The sequence below is a fragment of the Chrysochloris asiatica genome, unplaced genomic scaffold (genome assembly GCF_000296735.1).
Source record: "Chrysochloris asiatica unplaced genomic scaffold, ChrAsi1.0 scaffold00017, whole genome shotgun sequence".
Classification (NCBI taxonomy): Eukaryota; Metazoa; Chordata; class Mammalia; order Afrosoricida; family Chrysochloridae; genus Chrysochloris; species Chrysochloris asiatica.
In genome coordinates, this window is record NW_006408535.1 from 28800131 (window position 1) to 28819191 (window position 19061).

The window sequence follows — 19061 nt, forward strand, 5'->3', positions numbered from 1 at the left end:
AGCTGGTCGGGAAGATTTCTGCAAGGTTTTGTGCAGATAAGGACATGTTGGAAGGAGATGGGAGCTGCAGGGAGGGTTCAAAGGCAGCAGTGATGGGAAGAGACCCCTGACAAGCTTCCCAGCCTCTTCCTGTCTCCTAGAAGGTCTTCAATCATAAGGCTGGGCTTAGGATCCCCCCAGGCAGCTGAGGTTGTACCAGCAGAGTCCAAGAACAGCTAGCCAAACAGCCATTGATCCAGAGTGGGCAGGAGAAGGGCCTGGAAGGAGTTGTGAGAAGTGGCCCTGGGCATCGGGGTTTTGTAGAGGCCAGGGATGGGCAAGGGTAAGGGCACTAGTAGCAGGAAAGAGGAAAAGGCCGCATTGACTGGTGCTAATTGAATTGCCAATATGCTGGCTGGAGTTAAGTGCCGGAGGGGCCCAGATCAATACCTAACGATCCTGGCGCAGGGCTGAATGGAGTTAAGGAACTTTAACACTTTAATTAGGCTGCCACCAAAAATAAATTCCTACACATCTGTCAGTTCTTACTTGAGTGGTCATCTCCTCTCCCAGCTAGCCGGGCCACCTCCTGCTTGCCATAGCTGCTTCTAGTCACCTTCAACCTTCTTCTTTAATGCTCCTCCCACTAAGTTTCTGGGGCCTCTGCTTCCAGCTGAGTTCCATCCTCTTTCTGTTGTATGCAGCTGGACTTGTTCCCTCATCTGTAAAATGAGTGGGTGAAGGGGCTTGGACTCACCTGAGAATCTTAATCCCTACCAGTTCTAACACTGTAATTGTCCCTCAGCTTCTGTCTGAGCATTGCTTCTTGGGGGCTTTCCACCCTCCCTTGCCTGTTGAGTCATCCATCCATTCCGTCCTAATCTCTTCATTGACTGGTTGCTTGTTCCCCTTCCTCTGTTGTCCTTCCTTCCCTGCTGCTTCATTCCTCTAAGCTGACTCTCCACCTCAACCCCTACACAGGGAAGGCTTCCGTCACCCCCTTAGCTGAGCCACCCACCCCTGAGAAAGAAGCCCAGAACAAGACAGAACAATTGGGTGAGTTGCTCATCTGACTCATTTCCCCTTCATCCCTTATCACACCCCATCCGACCTCGGTACATTCTGTGATGTTCATGGAACCTTGGGGAAATCCATATTCCCAGCAAGGCCTCCTGTGCTAACTGAGCATCAACTGAGTAGAGGAGGGCTCATCTGAGAGAAGGCAGGTAGTTTGAGGACCCAAACCTGGCCATCCTGCTAGCCTGGAATCAGATCTGTACACATCAGTACTGAGCAAATCCTTTCCCTAGAGCCCACCCCCTTACGCTGGGGATTCTGTGCTACAAATCAGGTCATCTTGAGGGCTGGGGGTCTGTAAAAGGAAGAGGGAAGGATGTCAGAGTCTCTTAATCTCCTCTCCTTTCATCTACAGCTTCTGAAGAGGCAGAAAACAAGACTGGTCCTTTGCGAGACAGTGCCAACCAGACCACGGTCAGAACTGGGGTAACTGGGTAGAGCTGAAAAGGATCTGACTTTACTCTGAGATAGGCTCATATTCCAAAGGCAGAAATTCTAACTAATGCATAGTTTTACAAAGTTCAGACTAAGGGCAGGTTTACTGTATCCATTTTTTATCACCACCTTCGCTCAGGAGGCTATACTTAAGAAATTCCACCTGGGTCCACTCACATAAGCTCAGCATTATAAAGGGGAAAGAAAGAGCTGCCTCCGGGGTGGTGGCACTTGGAGGAAGATGACAAGGAAGAAATGGGAGGAATTTGAGGGAAAGGTGAAGAGACAATGAGGGTAAGAAAGATGGGAAGGAGGAGGAAGGAGAACCATGAGAGGAGAGAAGAGAATAAACGAAAAGAGATGGGGTCGGGGGCAGGGTGGGAAGGCTGCTGTACAGCCAACAGCAAAAAGATAAGCACAGATGTTCAGCTCTACAGAAAGCCCTGAACCTAGATGGAATGTCCTGGCACCTTCTCCCTGCTTCTTAGGGGAACTCCCAACTCAAATGACTCACCTAGACAGCAAGCGCCACAAATCTCTAACCCCCAGACCCAAGGCCTCTGGTCTGAAGTGTGGATTCTGAGGGGATTCCCAGCTGTCTAAATGGGATGGGATGTGGACAAATCCAGATCTGAAGGGTCTCTGCAGTGGTGGCTTGTCCTCAGGTTCCCTTCTTCCTAACAACAGAGCTATTCCATTTGTCTGTGCCAAGTGCTCAAAGGGAAAAAACCAAACCAAACTCATTGCCATCAAGTAGATTCCGACTTATAGCAACCCTAGATAGGGCTTCCAAGTCTATAAATCTTTACAGGAGTGGAAAAACCTCACCTTTCTTCCATGGTAGATTTGAATTGCCAACCTTGTGGTAAGCGTATCCTCTCGCACCACCAAGGCTCCTGGTGCCAAGGAGTTGTTGTTGTCAAGTGCTATGAGTCAGTTCTGATTCATAGCAGCCCTGTATAGGGTTTCTAAGGAGCGGGTGGTGGATTTGAACTGCCGGCCTTGTGATTAGCCTACAGCACCGCACCAAGATGATCATCTGGTGTGTACCCCCAGCACACCTACAGACAGCCTTAGGGAGATACCAGGCCTGGACCAATGGCACAGGGGACTGGAGAGGAATGTGCCAGGGACACTAGCCTGATTTGAGGCAGCAGAAACCCAGGGGCCTCTTGTGTCCCCACCCAAGCTCCCCAGCTGCACCCATATGGAGAGTTGGGCCAGACCAGAACTTTCCTGAGCTACTATTGGAGCTGTAGCATTTGGTTACATTTTTAAAAAGCAGCAGGGGGCTGGACGGGATGGGAGGAGGGAGAGCTTCTGAGCCTCTGGGTAGATAGTGTCCCGTCTCCAGGAAAACTTCTCAGTTAAGTGAATGAGGCAGGATGGTGAGGACAAGAAGGCCTGTGAGTCCAGAAAGTGCCCAGAGGAAGCACAGCCATTTCATGGAAAAGATACAAGAAGAATGGGTAAGGGAAGAAAAACAGATTAGGGCCATATTGTCAGCTAGAAAACAGAGTAGGTTAGCAGAGAAAAGGCAAGGAGGCCAGGATGAAGAGAGAGGGCCAAAGAAGGAAGAAGAGCAGCAGCCTAGGACTTCATTCCAACCCAAGGGAAAAGAGGGAGGAGCTGCTTTCAGGACCTCTGGATGGTGGTTGGTACCTTCCTATGGGGCATGCCCTTCCTAAACTGGGGATCATGCTCCATCTAAGGAGCAAAGGACTGTGTAATGGAGAGTCCCACCTTCTCTGATACCATCTCCACTGCTCTTGTGTCTCCAGGTATATTGCTGTCCATACTGCAGCTTCATGAGCCCAGAATCTGACCAGGTGAAGACTCATACATTCTCGCAGCATGCAATGCAGCCTAAGTACAGATGCCCACTGTGCCAGGAGCAGTTAGTGGGCCGACCTGCCCTGCACTTCCACCTTAGCCACCTTCACAATGTGGTACCTGAGTGTGTTGAGAAGCTGCTGCTTGTGGTGAGTACTGACGGGCTAAAAACCATCCACTACAGTCTTGTGAGTGCCATGCAGGAGGAAAAGAAGAGGCAGGGTATCTAGGCAAGCGTATGTATTCGGAGGGTGGAGGGCCTGTTGATTAAGAAAGTAGCATTTCAGATTTCAAATTGGAGGGAACCTTAGAACTTATCTTGTTTAGCTGTCTTTGCTCATGGATGAAGAAACTAAGCATTTCTTCCACTTCCATTAAATTCTGAGAAGAGTTGTTCAACAGAAGGCACAGAGCAAGGGAGTCACCCTTGTTCTTCAAGCCCGTGAGGACCAGGTGGCCTAAGTAAAGAAGGAACCAGATGGGAAAGGGTGCAGCTCAGACCAGAGAGGAGGCTGGATGCATTGAAAGAGAGCTTGACACAGACCAGAAGAGGTCAGGAATAGCCAAGAACAGGGTGAGGAATTGTTGTTGTTGTTAGGTGCCATCAAGTCGGTACCCACTCATAGCGTCCCTATGCACAACAGAATGAAACACTGCCCAATCCTGGGCCAACCTCACAGTTGTTGCCACACTTGAGCCCATTGATGCTGCCACTTTGCCAATCCATCTCTCTGGGGGTCTTCCTCTTTTTCACTGACCCTCCACCTAACCAAACATGATGTCCTTCTCCAGCAACTAGTCCCTTCTGACAATATGTCTGAAGTATCAGAGACTACGTTTGGCCATCCTGGCCTCCAAGGAACACTCTGGCTGCACTTCTTCCAACACAGATCTGTTGGTTCTTTTGGCAGCCCATGGCACTTTCAATATTCTCCTTCAACACCGTAATTCAAATGCATCAATTCTTCTACAGTCTTCCTTATTTACTGTCCAGATTTCACATGCATATGAGGTTATTGAAAATACCATGGCTTGGGTCAGGAGTAATTTAGACCTCAAGCTGACATCTTTGCTCTTCAACACTTTAAAAAGGTCTTGTGCAGCAGATTTGTCTAATGCAATACGTCATTTGATTTCGTGGCTGCTGCTTCCATGAGTGTTGATAGTTGATCCAAGAAGAATGAAGTTCTTGACAACTTCAATATTTTCTCCATTGTTAAGAATGTTGTTTATTGGTCCAGTGGTGAGGATTTTTGTTTTCTTTACATTGAGCTGCAATCCATACTGAAGGCTGTGGTCTTTGATCTTCATCAGTAAGTATTTTAAGTCCTCTTCCCTTTTAGCAAGCAAGGTTGTATCATCTGGGATGAGAGCTAGGGGGTGTTAAATCATTGGGGTTTTTTCCATTACAGGCCACAACTGTAGAGATGACCTTTATGACCAAAGTGCTGCATGGGTCCAATCTAAGCCCTGTGGAGGAATGCCCAGAAACCTCCATTCCTAGACCAGAGCCTGTACCCAGCAGAGACCAGGCATCAGGTAAGGAAGGAGTAGCATACTTCATAGGGCAGTAGGAAAATGAAAACAGGGCTCCATGAACCAAGAATATCTGAAGATGATTGTGGCAGGCATCAATTATCTTGATGCTAGGTAGGGTCTGGCCTAAATAAAGTCCCCTTCTCACTGTACACTTTCTTCTCTCCTTTAGGAGAAGGCCCTAACCTGACCCCAGAAGCCAGTCCCGATCCTCTTCCTGAGCTTCCTCCACTCTCAGCTGAGGCCCCAGAGAAGCCCATGGGAAGCCCTGAGCAACCTCCTTCTCCAGTCCCATCTCCAATCCCGAGGCTTGATACCCACACTGAAGAAATGGCTCCTCCACCCACCATGGCTGAGGAGGAAGAAGGGACCATTGGAGAGACCCGCCCTGCAGAGCCAGTTCCAGCTGATTCTCGCCACCCTTTGACCTATCGGAAGACCACCAACTTTGCCCTGGACAAGTTTCTTGATCCTGCTCGGCCATATAAATGCACAGTGTGTAAGGAGTCCTTCACCCAGAAGAATATCCTCCTGGTTCATTATAACTCTGTCTCCCACCTTCATAAGATGAAGAAGGCTGCCATTGACCCCTCGGCCCCTGCCCGGGGAGAGGCTGGTGCCCCACCTACCACCGCTGTTGCCACAGACAAGCCCTTTAAATGCACAGTCTGCCGAGTCTCCTACAACCAGAGCTCCACGTTGGAGATCCACATGCGATCCGTTCTGCATCAGACTCGCTCTAGGAGTACTAAGACTGATGCCAAGGTTGAGGGGCCAGAACGTGGCCAAGAAGAGCTCAAGGAAAGTGAGCCTGAGGGGGAGGTGGGCACTGAGAAGAAGGGCCCTGACCCCAGTGGCTTTATATCGGGATTGCCCTTCTTATCTCCTCCACCCCCTCCCTTAGACCTCCACAGGTTCCCAGCCCCCCTCTTCACCCCACCGGTCCTGCCCCCCTTCCCTCTGGTCCCTGAATCTCTGCTGAAGCTCCAGCAGCAGCAGCTGCTCCTGCCCTTCTACCTCCATGACCTCAAGGTGGCACCTAAGCTGGCATTGGCCGGGCCTGCACCCATGCTGACCCTGCCAGCTGCCACCCCTCCGCCCCCACCCCCCAAGGCTGAGCTGGTCGAGCGGGAGTGGGAGCGGCCGCCCATGACCGAAGAGGGGAACGAGGCAGGGCCTTCCTCACCACCACACCCGACACCCAATGAGGCAGCCCGCACTGCAGCCAAAACTCTTCTAGAAAACTTTGGCTTTGAGCTGGTGATCCAGTATAATGAAGGAAAGCAGGCTGTGCCCCCTCCCCCGGCCCCACCCCCTCCAGAAGCTCTGGGGGGTGGGGACAAGCTGGCCTGTGGGACCTGTGGGAAACTCTTCTCCAATATGCTTATCCTCAAGACCCACGAGGAGCATGTCCACCGCCGTTTTCTGCCCTTTGAGGCTCTGAGTCGGTATGCTGCTCAGTTTCGAAAGAGCTATGATAGCTTGTACCCACCCCCTGCAGAGCCGCCCAAACTGGATGGAACTGTGGACTCACCTGCTCCCCAACTGGGCCCACCCTTCTTGGCCCCAGAGCCGGAGGCAGGAGGAACCCGGCTCCCTGAGGAGCGAAATGGACCAGGAGGACGCTGGCCAACAGAGGAGGAAGAAAACTCCAAAGGGAATTTTCCTCCCCTGGTGCCTGCAGGCCGCAGGTTCTCCAGAACCAAGTTCACAGACTTCCAGACCCAAGCACTGCAGGCTTTCTTTGAGACCAGTGCCTACCCCAAGGATGGAGAGGTGGAACGGCTTGCAAGTCTCTTGGGCCTAGCTAGCCGTGTGGTGGTGGTGTGGTTCCAGAATGCCCGCCAGAAAGCACGCAAAAATGCCAGCGAGGGTGGGCCTGTGTCAACTGGGGGAGGATCGGGAGGAACTTCTGGCTGCAGGCGCTGCCACACAACCTTCTCCTGTGTTTTTGAGTTGGTGCGGCACCTCAAGAAATGCTATGATGACCAGCCCCCTGAAGAGGAGGAGGAAGAGGCAGAGAGAGGGGAAGACGAGGAAGAGGAAGTGGAAGAGGAAGAAGCAGAGGAGGATCAGAGCCTGGAACCCCCAGCAGGACCTGAGGGTCCATCACCAGACCCTCCAGACAGGGAGGCAGAGGCAGCAAAACCTGGAGGCAGAGAGCCTGAAGGGAAGTCTCCTCCTTCCCCTACCACAGCGCATGCCTGTGATCAATGCACCACATCTTTCCCCAGCCAGGACCTCTTGACCAGTCACCGAAGACTACATTTCCTGCCATCTGTGCAGCCCAGTGCTCCTCCGCACCTCTTAGATCTGCCCCTGCTGGTGTTTGGAGAACGTAATGCCCTGGTGGCAGGCGCTTCAGCAGTGCCAGGACCACCCCTCAAACGAAAGCACGAGGATGGCAGCCTGTCCCCCACAGGCAGTGAAGTTGGGGGTGGAGGGGAGGGAGAGCCCCCCAGGGACAAGCGTCTTCGTACCACTATCCTGCCTGAGCAGCTGGAGATCCTGTACCGTTGGTATATGCAGGACTCCAACCCAACACGCAAGATGCTTGACTGCATTTCAGAGGAGGTGGGACTCAAAAAGCGAGTGGTACAGGTGTGGTTCCAGAACACCAGGGCCCGGGAGAGAAAAGGCCAGTTTCGAAGCACCCCTGGCACGGTGCCTAGTCCAGCAGTCAAACCCTCTGTCGCACCCACTCCAGCACCCTTCCCCAAATTCAATCTCTTGTTGGGCAAGATAGACGAGGGGGTTGGAAGGGACACCACAAAGAGGGAAGCACCTGCTTTTCTATACCCCCCAGTCACCTCTGCTGCTGGGACTCTTCCTTTCCTACCATCAGGAAAAGAGTCACCTTTAACTCTTCCACCTCCCCTTCCACCCAGTGAAGATGAGGGCCCAGAGGAACTGTCCAAAACGTCTCCAGAGAGTGAAGCTTGCAGTCCATCTGCAGGAGATCTAAGTGATTCATCTGCTTCCAGCCTGGCTGAACCAGAGTCCCCTGGGACTGGAGGGACCAGTGGGGGAGCAGGAAGTGGGGCTGGGGTTACAGATGGAATGGGGCAGCGGCGCTACAGGACCCAGATGAGCAGCCTACAGTTGAAGATCATGAAGGCCTGCTATGAAGCCTACCGAACCCCCACCATGCAGGAATGTGAGGTGTTGGGGGAGGAGATTGGGCTGCCCAAGAGAGTCATCCAGGTCTGGTTCCAGAATGCTCGTGCCAAGGAAAAGAAGGCCAAACTTCAGGGGGCAACAGCTGGGGGCTCTGGAAGCAGCAGTGAGAGCCCCTTGGGAGCTCAACGCACCGACTGCCCCTACTGTGATGTCAAATATGATTTCTATGTCTCCTGCCGAGGCCATCTCTTTTCCCGCCAGCACCTGGCCAAGCTCAAGGAGGCAGTCCGAGCACAGCTGAAGAGTGAAAGCAAGTGCTATGACTTAGCCCCTGCACCTGAAGCACCCCCAGCAACCAAGGCCCCGTCAACCACCACACCTGCTTCTTTGTCTCTCGGGACTGCCCCAGCCCTGCCTCGCCTGGCCCCGGTTCTCTTGTCTGGCCCAGCTCTGACCCAGCCCCCATTGGGCAGCTTAGCTCCTTTCAATTCAGGTAAGTTAGGAGGTTGGAAATTCAGATATATCCATCCTTTTCTTTCTTGACAATCACTGCAGACTCTTGCAGGATAGAGGTAGTGGGGCAGGGGAGTGGAAGTCAGGTGGTGGGAATGAGTATGTATCTAGAGATGGCCTTCAGCAGGAAGAATGATGGGACAGGAGGTGGCTAATCCTTTATCATCTTTTCATCTTCCTAGGCCCTGCAGCCTCCTCAGGCCTCCTTGGCCTAGCCACTTCGGTCCTGCCTGCTACCACAGTGGTCCAGACTGCTGGCCCAGGCCGCCCCTTACCTCAGAGACCTGTGCCCGACCAAACCAACACCTCCACAGCAGGCACCACTGACCCTGTCCCAGGCCCACCAACTGAGCCCTCAGGGGACAAGGTCTCTGGTGAGCGAAAGCCAGTCACAGCCCCCACCAACTCCTCCACTGATGCCCTCAAGAACCTCAAAGCATTGAAGGCCACTGTCCCAGCTCTGCTGGGAGGCCAGTTCCTGCCCTTTCCACTGCCTCCTGCAGGAGCAGCAGCACCACCAGCTGTCTTTGGTCCCCAGTTACAGGGGGCCTACTTCCAACAGCTCTATGGCATGAAGAAGGGGTTATTTCCCATGAACCCTGTGATACCTCAGACCCTCATTGGGCTGCTCCCTAATGCCCTCCTCCAGCCACCACCCCAGGCCCCTGAGCCCACAGCCACAGCGCCTCCAAAGCCACCTGAACTGCCAGCTTCAGGGGATGGGGAGGCTGGGGAGGCTGATGAGCTGCTGACAGGCAGCACTGGCATCTCCACCGTGGATGTGACCCACCGCTACCTGTGCCGCCAGTGCAAGATGGCATTTGATGGGGAGGCCCCAGCCACTGCCCACCAGAGATCCTTCTGTTTCTTCGGGCGGGGCCCCGGGGGTTCCATACCACCTCCACTGCGGGTGCCCATCTGCACCTACCACTGCCTGGCATGTGAGGTGCTGCTGAGTGGGCGTGAAGCCCTGGCTTCCCACCTGCGCTCCTCGGCCCACAGGCGCAAGGCGGCTCCACCCCCAGGAGGCCCACCCATCACCATCACCAACGCCGCCACTGCTGCCTCAGCTGCTGTGGCTTTTGCCAAAGAGGAAGCAAGATTACCTCACACGGACTCCAACCCAAAAACGACTACTACCTCTACACTTCTAGCTTTATAAACAGATAAACCAAGATGGGAGCAGAGGGGAAAGCCTCAGGGCTCCCTCTCTTAACCCAAGGGATGTTAGGTGGGAGCTCAGATCCCTCACCCCAGCCCTTGGCTCCGCCCACCTCATGGGAATCTTTCAATTCCCACCCTCAGTGGGCTTCACACACCCCACCTCCAGCAGAGTCCTGCCTCCTCCCCAGCCCCCACAGACAAACTCTAATCCTAGTCCTCAACTCCTGACAGATAGATCCCTTACCCATATGTCTTCATAGACACACACCCATCTTGTCATCCCCGCTATTTATATATGTCTACCCTGCCCATCCCATCACATACCTGTCATTGGGTCCATCTCTCTACAGTCTTTCTCCACTGAATTCCCAGCGCCCCCACATCTACACACACACACACATACATGCAAGTACACGCGCACACATGTTAGCCCATACTGTTCTACTGACTGAAAAACACCAAAAAAAAGAGAAAAACTCAAGACAAAGAAGGGGTAAGAAAAATAAACCTTGTTACTACCCCCATCCCACCCCCTCCCCCCTTGTCTAGAGCGCCATAACGCTCACAAACTCTTTCCAAATACCCAGTTGGCTCCCAAATTTGGAGTCTGGGATGGGCAGGGAGCCCACAAAACTCTAACCAAACTGGAGGTTGGCAGGGGGAGAAGTGCTCCCGGCTCACCTTCCTAACCCTCTCCTGCCTGGGAGGCCCTGCGGCCTGGACTCTAGGGGAAGCCGCCGTTAGGAACCCTTCTGCCAACCCCGGCCCTGCATCCTGGAAACTGCAGTAACTTATTCTCAAAGGCTTTAAACACAGAGATCCTCTCAGCAGCCGTGGGCCTGCCTCTTGTCCCAGCCCTGCCAAGTGGGGGCCCAGCCTCTGGGACCGGCGCTGCCCACCAACGGCAAATCCAAAGTTCTTTAAAAACACACACACACACACACAACCAAAAAAAGAGCAAGAGCGCACCTATGTGCACAAGAAAGCGAGATGGAGAGACCAGAGGAATGAACTAAAAAGCATAAACTTGAAAAAATACAGAAAAAAAAGAAAACTCTCCCATCAAACAAGTGGTTTTTTCCTGTTTGTGTCACTCCTTACCCTCCCTCCATTTTAAGGGTTTCTTTCAAACCAGCTCCACCTCATTTTTGGAAAATCAAATGGCTTTAACTCCTTGCCATGGGTCTGGTAATTGATCCTTTTGGGACTGAAGCAGTGCATCCCTTCCCTGGCCAGGCCCAGCCTCAGAGGCAGGAGCTGGTAATGGGGAGAAGAGTGTGGAGACGGGGACAAAAGACCAGTCCCTGCCCCCTGAATTAAGTATTTCTAACGGAACATTCTGTGAGTTTTAAAAGTCATTATCTTGGCAATCCCACAGGGAAAAGGATGAATGGGGCAGTTTGGCTTCTGAATCCTAGATATGCTTCCTTTTACCTACCACCATTTCTTCTCATTTACTTCATTCACAGACCCTACTCCTATTTCACTTCCTAGTGACCCCTTCACATTTCTGCCACTTCCTGAACCTTCTTTGTCTGCTGGGTCATTTATTCCCCACCTGCTTTTCTTCCTCCTTATCTTCTGCCCTTGCTCTCACTCCCTATATCTCATCATATGGCAACCCAGCTCATCCAGTAAACAGCAACTGCTATTAGGCTGTTAGGCCTATCTGTTAGGCTCATAGAGGTCTGGAGATGATATTTAAGGGAATAGGCAGGCAAGGAGATAACACAAAATGAAAGATAGAATGATATCAACAAGGAAATCCACAGAAGACCTAGGAGAGAGTTCCCTACCCAGTCTGTTTCCATACTCATCAAGTGGTAATTTTGACAACCCCAAAGCCTATCTAAAGCGGTATGGGGTGGAAAAGCAGGTGTTTCATTTTAGCAAGGAAAAACCTACAAAAATGTCCCACGTCCTCCAGATAGTTTCTCGATTTCTCTTTATTCTTGTCCCTAAGACCTCCCATTCCAGGGTATCTCCCTTCCATCCTTTCTCCCCTCTAGGCTGCTTCTACTACTATTATCCATTTAATACAAATTTCAGCCTGCCCTGGGACTTAGGTGTACTGGTTTATCAGTCACTTCGCTCTGTGAACAAGTTAATATTGAAGCAGTGGCTTATTGCAGAAGACATGGGGGAGGGAGGGAAATTCAGCTCAGTCCCTAGTCTCCATCTATTTTTGTGAATCTCATTTGCAGTCCCACTCACTACTAAAATTTAAAAATGACAACTCCAGCAAATCTGGGATGGGGTTGTATTCATTATACTGATGATGCCCAAAAATGCTGGTTACAAATGTCAGTCAGCAACAGGAAAGAAGTTGACCTAATGTGGTCTCGCTCTTGCTGCTGTCTTTCTCTGCCTCTCACCCTCTTTCCTTGCTCCCCTCACTCCCTATCCCTTTTCTCTCCCTCCTTGGAATTCTGTGTAGAAAACTATTTTCTTAGCATGTATATGAAGAAAGAGGCTTTTTCACTCTATGCTTTCTGGGATTGTGCTTTTTGTAAAAGATTGAAAAACAAAAAAATTAGAACAAGAAAAAGGAAACATTTTTTTAAATTGGGGCAAACACTTGGTTTTAGTTTTAAATATGCTTATTTTCATCAAGGGTTAATGTAGTCAGAAATCCTTCCTCCTTTGCCCTCCAACACATTCTCTCTAAATCCAAATGTCCTGACTTGGAGACACTTTGTGCTTTCATAGGAATAGACAAGAGCTGACTCTGAGCAACTATACTAATCAGGGACCCTGGAATCTGAGGACAAATGACTACCTCACAGACTGCTGATTTAGGTAAATTAACATGCTTCTTGAGGGTACAACATCCTGCTCTCAGTGACTGGAAGTATTCCTTCCCAACCCCTTCCTCAGACCAGAAGTCCTTGGCAGCCATAAGCTACACTGTGGGCTATTTTGGTGGGCAGAAGGTTCAGTTAGCACAGCCCTATGCATAATGCCAAGTCACTAGGATTCAATTTTGTTGGTTCTGTACAGTAGTAGTAAACACAATTCAAGAGCTTATTGTTGTTAAATGACATCAAGTCAGTTCCAATTCATAGCGACCCTATTCAGTGTTTCTGAGGAGCAGCTAGTGAGTTTGAACTGCCGACCTTGTGGTGTGCAGTCCAGTGCAAATCCACAGCACCACACCAGGAGTTTATAGCACCTCCCATAACGCTCAAGTCTTAGTATGGCCCTGTGTGATAATGTGCTGGACTGTAAGGTCAGTTTAAACTTTAAGGTCAGTGGTTCAAACTCACCAACTAGCTGCTCCCCAGAAACCTTATACAGGGTTACTATGAGTCGGAACTAACTCAACGCCACTTAATAATAACCTAACCTTCAAGTAAGCCTGAATCGATGGCTCATGAGATCAATCTCCTTTGACTTGGTGCAAATCCGAGGGTTTTTGACAAAGAAGCATCAGACTGCTAACTCCAAGGTCAGCAGTTCGGAAACTACCAGCTCTGTGAGAGAAGATGAGGCTTTCTGCTCCTATAAAGATTTACAGCTTCAGAAACCCTATACAGGGTCACTATGAGTCGGAACCAACTCCAAGGCTCACCACCAGCACCAAAGAAGCACCCAAATTCAGGTCTGTCCTACTTATAGTCAGGATCAATATAGGATGGCAGGGAGTGGAAACAGCCTTGGCTGCCTTTGCCCTAAGCCAGAATCAGCGAAAGAATGGCTTGAGGTGCCTAATCTTCAACTAGGAGCAAAAATTAAAATCTGCTGGAAGAATAAGAGAAACTCTAAAGTCTTTGTGGGCACATGGAACAGAGTCTGCTACAGGACTGAAAAAGAAACCCGTTGTTTCCCCATGCCTCTAGTTCCTGGAAACGTACCCACTACTTACATAAGTATGCATGAGAACCAAAAAAGCCAATAACCAAGTTATTCAAGCAGGGCACCCACCTGCTTCATTCCTTCTTAGTTCCTTACCCTTTCAAGACTTGAAGGCCTGCTATTTTCCTCTGCTCTAAGACATTCATTCATCCATCATTCATCCCTAGGTAGGTGTTCACACCTGAAATATATGTAATAGCGTCAAAGAAACAAGCTAGTGCTCTCTCAGAAGCAGTAGCAGAACTAAACAGAGAGTCCTGCAGGAATGTATATAAATGCCATCAAGGATGGGGCCCTGTGGATATATAGACTGAGGAGATATGCTCCCAAACCATTCCTTTTAGTAGAAATGCCCCCCCAATACATACTTACATGATAATAATTAGGGAAAGCTTAGAGATTCAGAGGAAAATGTAATCAGTATCAAGAAGGGTGGTGAAATGGTGAACTCTGACCCATGAGACACAGACCTTAAATTCTTCCAGAGTGTGATGCCATGGTTTGGGCAGGGACAGAGGTAGAAGGGAAACCAGGAGGAAATCTTTGAGGAAACTCATGATATCATCCTGAAACACTGGGGTAGAACCTATGTAAGCATGTAAGAGGAAGGACCTGGTACTAAGGGAGCATCTCTAGGCTGTGGTAAGAAACTCAAACCATTAGTTGGGAACAACTAATCAGACACTTTAAGCCATGAGAGTGCCCTTTCTAGTGGATTGAGTTACAAAGGAAGGAAGTTCCCAAACCAAGGAAGTTCTTGCTATAATGAGAAAGACTATTCATCCAATTTCTAGGTCTAGTATTATAACTTGGATACATTTTAAAAATATATCAGATGAAAGAAAATGCTTAAAGACAGAGACATTTGTAGAATACCTAGACTGTGGCTCTTCAACTCTACAGAAGTGATTCCCAAGGAAAGGGTCCCTTGGGATAGACTACTTTATGAACATAAAATTGGGTGAGGACCCACTCAGTGACATGAAGGATCAGCCAGCCCTCCACGTAAAGGATAGGCAAGGGTTAGTATCCTTATTCTCTGCTGATAGTCTGAGTTTAGTATTTCTTACAGCTCCCCAGCCATGGAGAGGCATCTGGCTGAAAGCTAGTAGAGAAGCAGGTTGATTTTAGGTGGACCAGAAAGAAGGTGAACTTAATCTAAGGTAAAGGGGGAAGATGATACAGCACCTGGGACCGACTCATAACCCTATCCAACCATATACACATTCTTGTACAATGATGCCTAAAACACCAACCAACATAAGTAATCAACAGGGGCTCAGCAATGCTCCTCATCTACAGTCCCTCCCTGATAGCAAACCCTGTACCATGTCTTCTCAACTGGACTCAAAAGAATGATCTATGCTGTGTTCATTTCTGGATATCTACACCAAACACTCAAACAACAGCATTATCTGAAATATGCTAGTTATCTGCAGTAGGTTAGGATCTATGCTCTATTGGCCCCGACACTTTCACTATCCAGGACTCAGCTCTGCCTCTGGAAAGATTAACCCTACACCTAGTCACAAAATCCAGAAATCTGACTGGACCAGACACAGAGGAAACAATTTGGCAATACTCCTAATCAAGTTCTCAATGGTGTGGTATCTCAGAAACACATGGAGAGCCAGCCATCAGAATCAAGGGATGAAGGAAAGAGTGAATTTTGAAAAATGGTCCCTAAGTAATTCTGTGCATACTGCTGCCAATAAGAATTGTTTTAATAAGTTACAGTTGCCTCATTTGACCTCACTTCTACTTTTCCTCCAGCTATCTCCATCTCCACCTATGGATTCCTGGTGTGGTGCTGTGGGTTAATGTACTGGACTGCAAAGTTGGTTTGAACTGAAAGGTCAGCAGTTCAAGCTCACCAGCTGCTCCTTGAAAACCTATACAGAGTTGCTATGGGTCGAAACCGACTTGACGGCACTCAACAACAACATCCCTACCTATTACACATATATTCCACAACACGTATCACATGCATGACAGAATAAAGACATGAATATAGTTGGGGAGGAAATAAGAAAAAAAAATACAAAAAGCATTGGAAATTCAGACTAGATCAACTACTCTACAAGGTGACTACCGTCTCTTAGATGGTTTGTTTCTCAAAGGTTTGACCATGTCCCACCTACATCATGGTCACTTGGATTTTGTTTAAAAACCTCAGACCAACTGAACCAGAAACTCCCAAAGTGATTCTATGTTCTCTGGAATTTGAGAACTACTGGCTTGGAGAACCAGCCCCATATATATATCTGACCTGCCCTAACACTCCTACACTCAGGACCCAACTGTGCTATGGGATCCCACAGTGGCCTATCCTCACCTTACATTTATCTTCATCACCCCACATTATCCCCATCTCCAACATACTAGAAATCTGTCTTCTACATGTGCTGGCCATTCTGGAACAAGAGAAGATATAAACATTGTCTACTCAATCCCTTGGCCAACTCCTCACTGTTCTCCCCTTTGCTGCAGAAACCACCTTGCTTCTTCTCAAACTGCTATCCACTTCCAAAAATGCTGAAATCAGAAATCTGACCAGCCCTGAGCAGCTCAGTCCATCAAGGACAATGGCAGGTCCTATCCTCTACCAGAGCCACCGGGCATCCCATCAACATTACCTAGAGACAAATACTCTGTTCACAGATCAATCTAGTCACTGATCCACAGCCTGTGGCTGGTTACCCAGGAAACAGGGACAGACCAACCTGCTATTAGTTCTTCTAGATGAGGGCCCAAGGTTAGTGTGGTTGGGCTGCCAATGGCACTGCCTCTGGTCATATAGGTATGGTCTTTATCACCACAGATGCTGGGGCTTCTCCTACCCTTTACCGGGGTTCATTGCTGATTTCAAAGACACAGAAATATATCCAACTCTAATCAGGGTGCTATTTGAGTAATTCCTAAGACAAAATTTCCTTGCCCAATCTTTCTCTTATCTGTCAACCTCTCCATCTTTCTAGGACTGTTACTGAATATGGGCCTTTTAACAAGGGAAGAAAAATGATTCATCTCAAGCCAAAGCTTAGTCAATTAATAAGGCACAAGGCAGAATGAAATATTTACAGGTATAAACCTCCCCATTATTCAACAGCAAGACCCAACAGGCTCTCTTCCTTACTTTTTCCCTTCCCTATCTCTTCTGGTACCGTTTCTGTGACCCAGCAGCTGGCTCTCCAGGCTCTCCTTTTACCCTCATAGCTTTTCTCTCCTTGATGGCCACAGAAGGGCATACATAGTTCAATGGCCTGGAGCCCTGGGTGTGGCTATAGTCTGTGCTCCCGTTTCCCTTTGCTTAGCTGATCAAACACTGTGAGTGTGGTGTCAGCTACATTTCTTTCTGGGTAGCAATGAAGGTAAGAAAGGGGTGGGTGTCTAGTTGGGACAAGGGCGGAGTTTTGATTATCTAGAAAATCTGGATTCAACCCAGCTGTCTTATTTCTCCTCTCATGCCACTTCCCAGCACAGAGCTCTACCCAATGCTTGGCACTCCTATGTGCGCCTCTTCTCTCTCACTGCCGCGAAGTGGCAGTGGTGAGCATGTTTGGCGGCCTTGGGTTTGCCGCAGTGCCAGGATCCAAGACACTGTTCACATGCCAGTGCAGCACTGCCGAGCGTGGCGGCATCCAGTTGGTTGGGTGCCAAGCAGTAGGACCCAGGTGGTAGTAGATATGAAAAAGGAGTGGAGTTAGGTAAGGGGAAGAAAAAAACCAGGGAGAAAATCAGACACCTCACTTATTAGAGTGGAAAGTCCAAATGGGACCCACAGAAAGCTATCCTTCCCATTCAATATCCCAGACCAGCAAGCAATCCCTTCCCTCCCTCCGCCACCATTCCCACCAGAGTGACATATACAGACCAGGCACGAGGATCTGGCCCTCTTCAGCAGGGAACTGGCTGAAGGCCAGCAGGACTGCCAGATACTCTCCATCCTTCTTTCTTGGGGTCTTGGCAATGACATGCTTCCTCCTTTGTGCTTTTACGTTGCTCTCAGGCTGTTGCTCCATTCCCTAAGTCTAAGAAGGACCAGGAAGGTCCTGGCAGAAAGTCTATTCTCTCAAATAACACACACATGCACGTCACTCTTGGCATAATAACCTTTTCTACCAAGTTGGCAAGAGGCATCACTACTCTGCCCACCTTCCACACAATGCCAGAGCCTGTGCCAGGCTCCCTGGGCAGTGCCAGTACCCACCCACCTCACACCCCCATCCCCTTGCTGTGCTCTGACAAAGGGCAAGATTAGCAGCCCAGACGGGTTCTTCCTGAGTAGCGATGGCACAATTTCTCCTTCCTGGCTCTTAGATTCTTTCTTGGTACTTCCCTGACTACTCTCTCCACTGCTTGACTTTACCACGCTGGAAGAGAAGTAACCACCTCAAAGTCCACCCATTTCTCAGAGCTGATCTTCTAGAGGAAGAGCAACATCAGTAATACATTCCTGCCCTTCCTCCCTGCCTCCCTGTCCCCTTAGTTTCCATTGCCCCAGCTCTGGGCATCAGTCTAACAGATGTGATGCCAATGGCTCCTATGTACTGAACCTTCCCCCAGAGCACTGGGACTCCTGCCGCTGTCCCCCCACCCCCATTCACCTCCTCCCAACTCTGCGGGCACAAGGGTGGCAGCTGCAGTGCCAATGCCTGTAGGCAGGCAGCGTGAAGCAACTCATGTCCCCTTTTTGCCCCTCCCAGGCCCCAAATCTTTCCCCTCCTTCCTCCATGCCATCCTTCTGTCCTTCTGGTTGGACACTGGATTGGCAACCGCAATGCCAACCCCCACCCCATGCCCAGGAGGCTCACATACAGCACGCACGTATGCGTACATATACACGGAAACACACACACATACACACACAGCCCCATGAGTGCCAGGCAGCGGTGGCAGACACACAGCAATGCATAGTGACTGGTACCCGAGAAGGCAGCCAGATTCGGCACCTGATCCAGCACCCGTTTGGGATTGGGTGGGTAGGCGGGCGGGCGGAGGGGTGATGGAGGCAGACGATGGCCCTAGGTTGGCAGCCGATGGAGCTGGGAGAATGGAGGGAACAGATGCTCTTTGCCCAGCCTCCCTCCCTCTCTCTCCCCAAGATCAGTGCCAAGCTGGGGGGATGGGGAGAATGGGGGAAGGGTGGCATTTGGAGAGCTGGCAGGCGGGAGAATCTGGGTCCGCCCAGGCTGGGCAGTGTCGGCACTGGCTGCCGCCTCGCCACTCTGCCATCTGTTTCGCTTCTCTCCCCACCCCTTTTTCCTCTCTTTCTCTCCTTTATCCACAGCAAAACGTGAAGTGGAAAACAGGGTACTCATCCTGCCCACTTCCAACCTCTGCCAGACCCCCCTCTCCGCCTCCCCACAACTCACCATACCACACCACACCACCACCAAGCCATCTGTGCTTTCTCGCCTGGGTCAGTCACCTTCTTTCATGCACCTTCACCCTCACACCAACTGGGGAAATTTTAAATATACACACACATATATATAATATGCATATGTGTATATAGAAATATATGTGTGTGTGTGTATATATATATA

At 50.0% G+C, this 19061-nt stretch overlaps 1 protein-coding gene across 1 annotated transcript in view; it reads left to right on the forward strand.

Moving 5' to 3' along the window:
• Window positions 1-10722, forward strand: part of ZFHX2 (zinc finger homeobox 2) — a 32021-nt gene extending 21299 nt beyond the window's left edge. Inside the window, exons 5-10 of the mRNA XM_006835424.1 lie at window positions 961-1035; window positions 1412-1470; window positions 3273-3473; window positions 4737-4863; window positions 5036-8473; window positions 8676-10722. Of these exons, the coding sequence (XP_006835487.1) occupies window positions 961-1035; window positions 1412-1470; window positions 3273-3473; window positions 4737-4863; window positions 5036-8473; window positions 8676-9655 (4880 nt within the window). The 3' untranslated portion in view covers window positions 9656-10722. The remainder of the gene's footprint in view (window positions 1-960; window positions 1036-1411; window positions 1471-3272; window positions 3474-4736; window positions 4864-5035; window positions 8474-8675) is intronic.
• Window positions 10723-19061: the final 8339 nt, after the last annotated feature.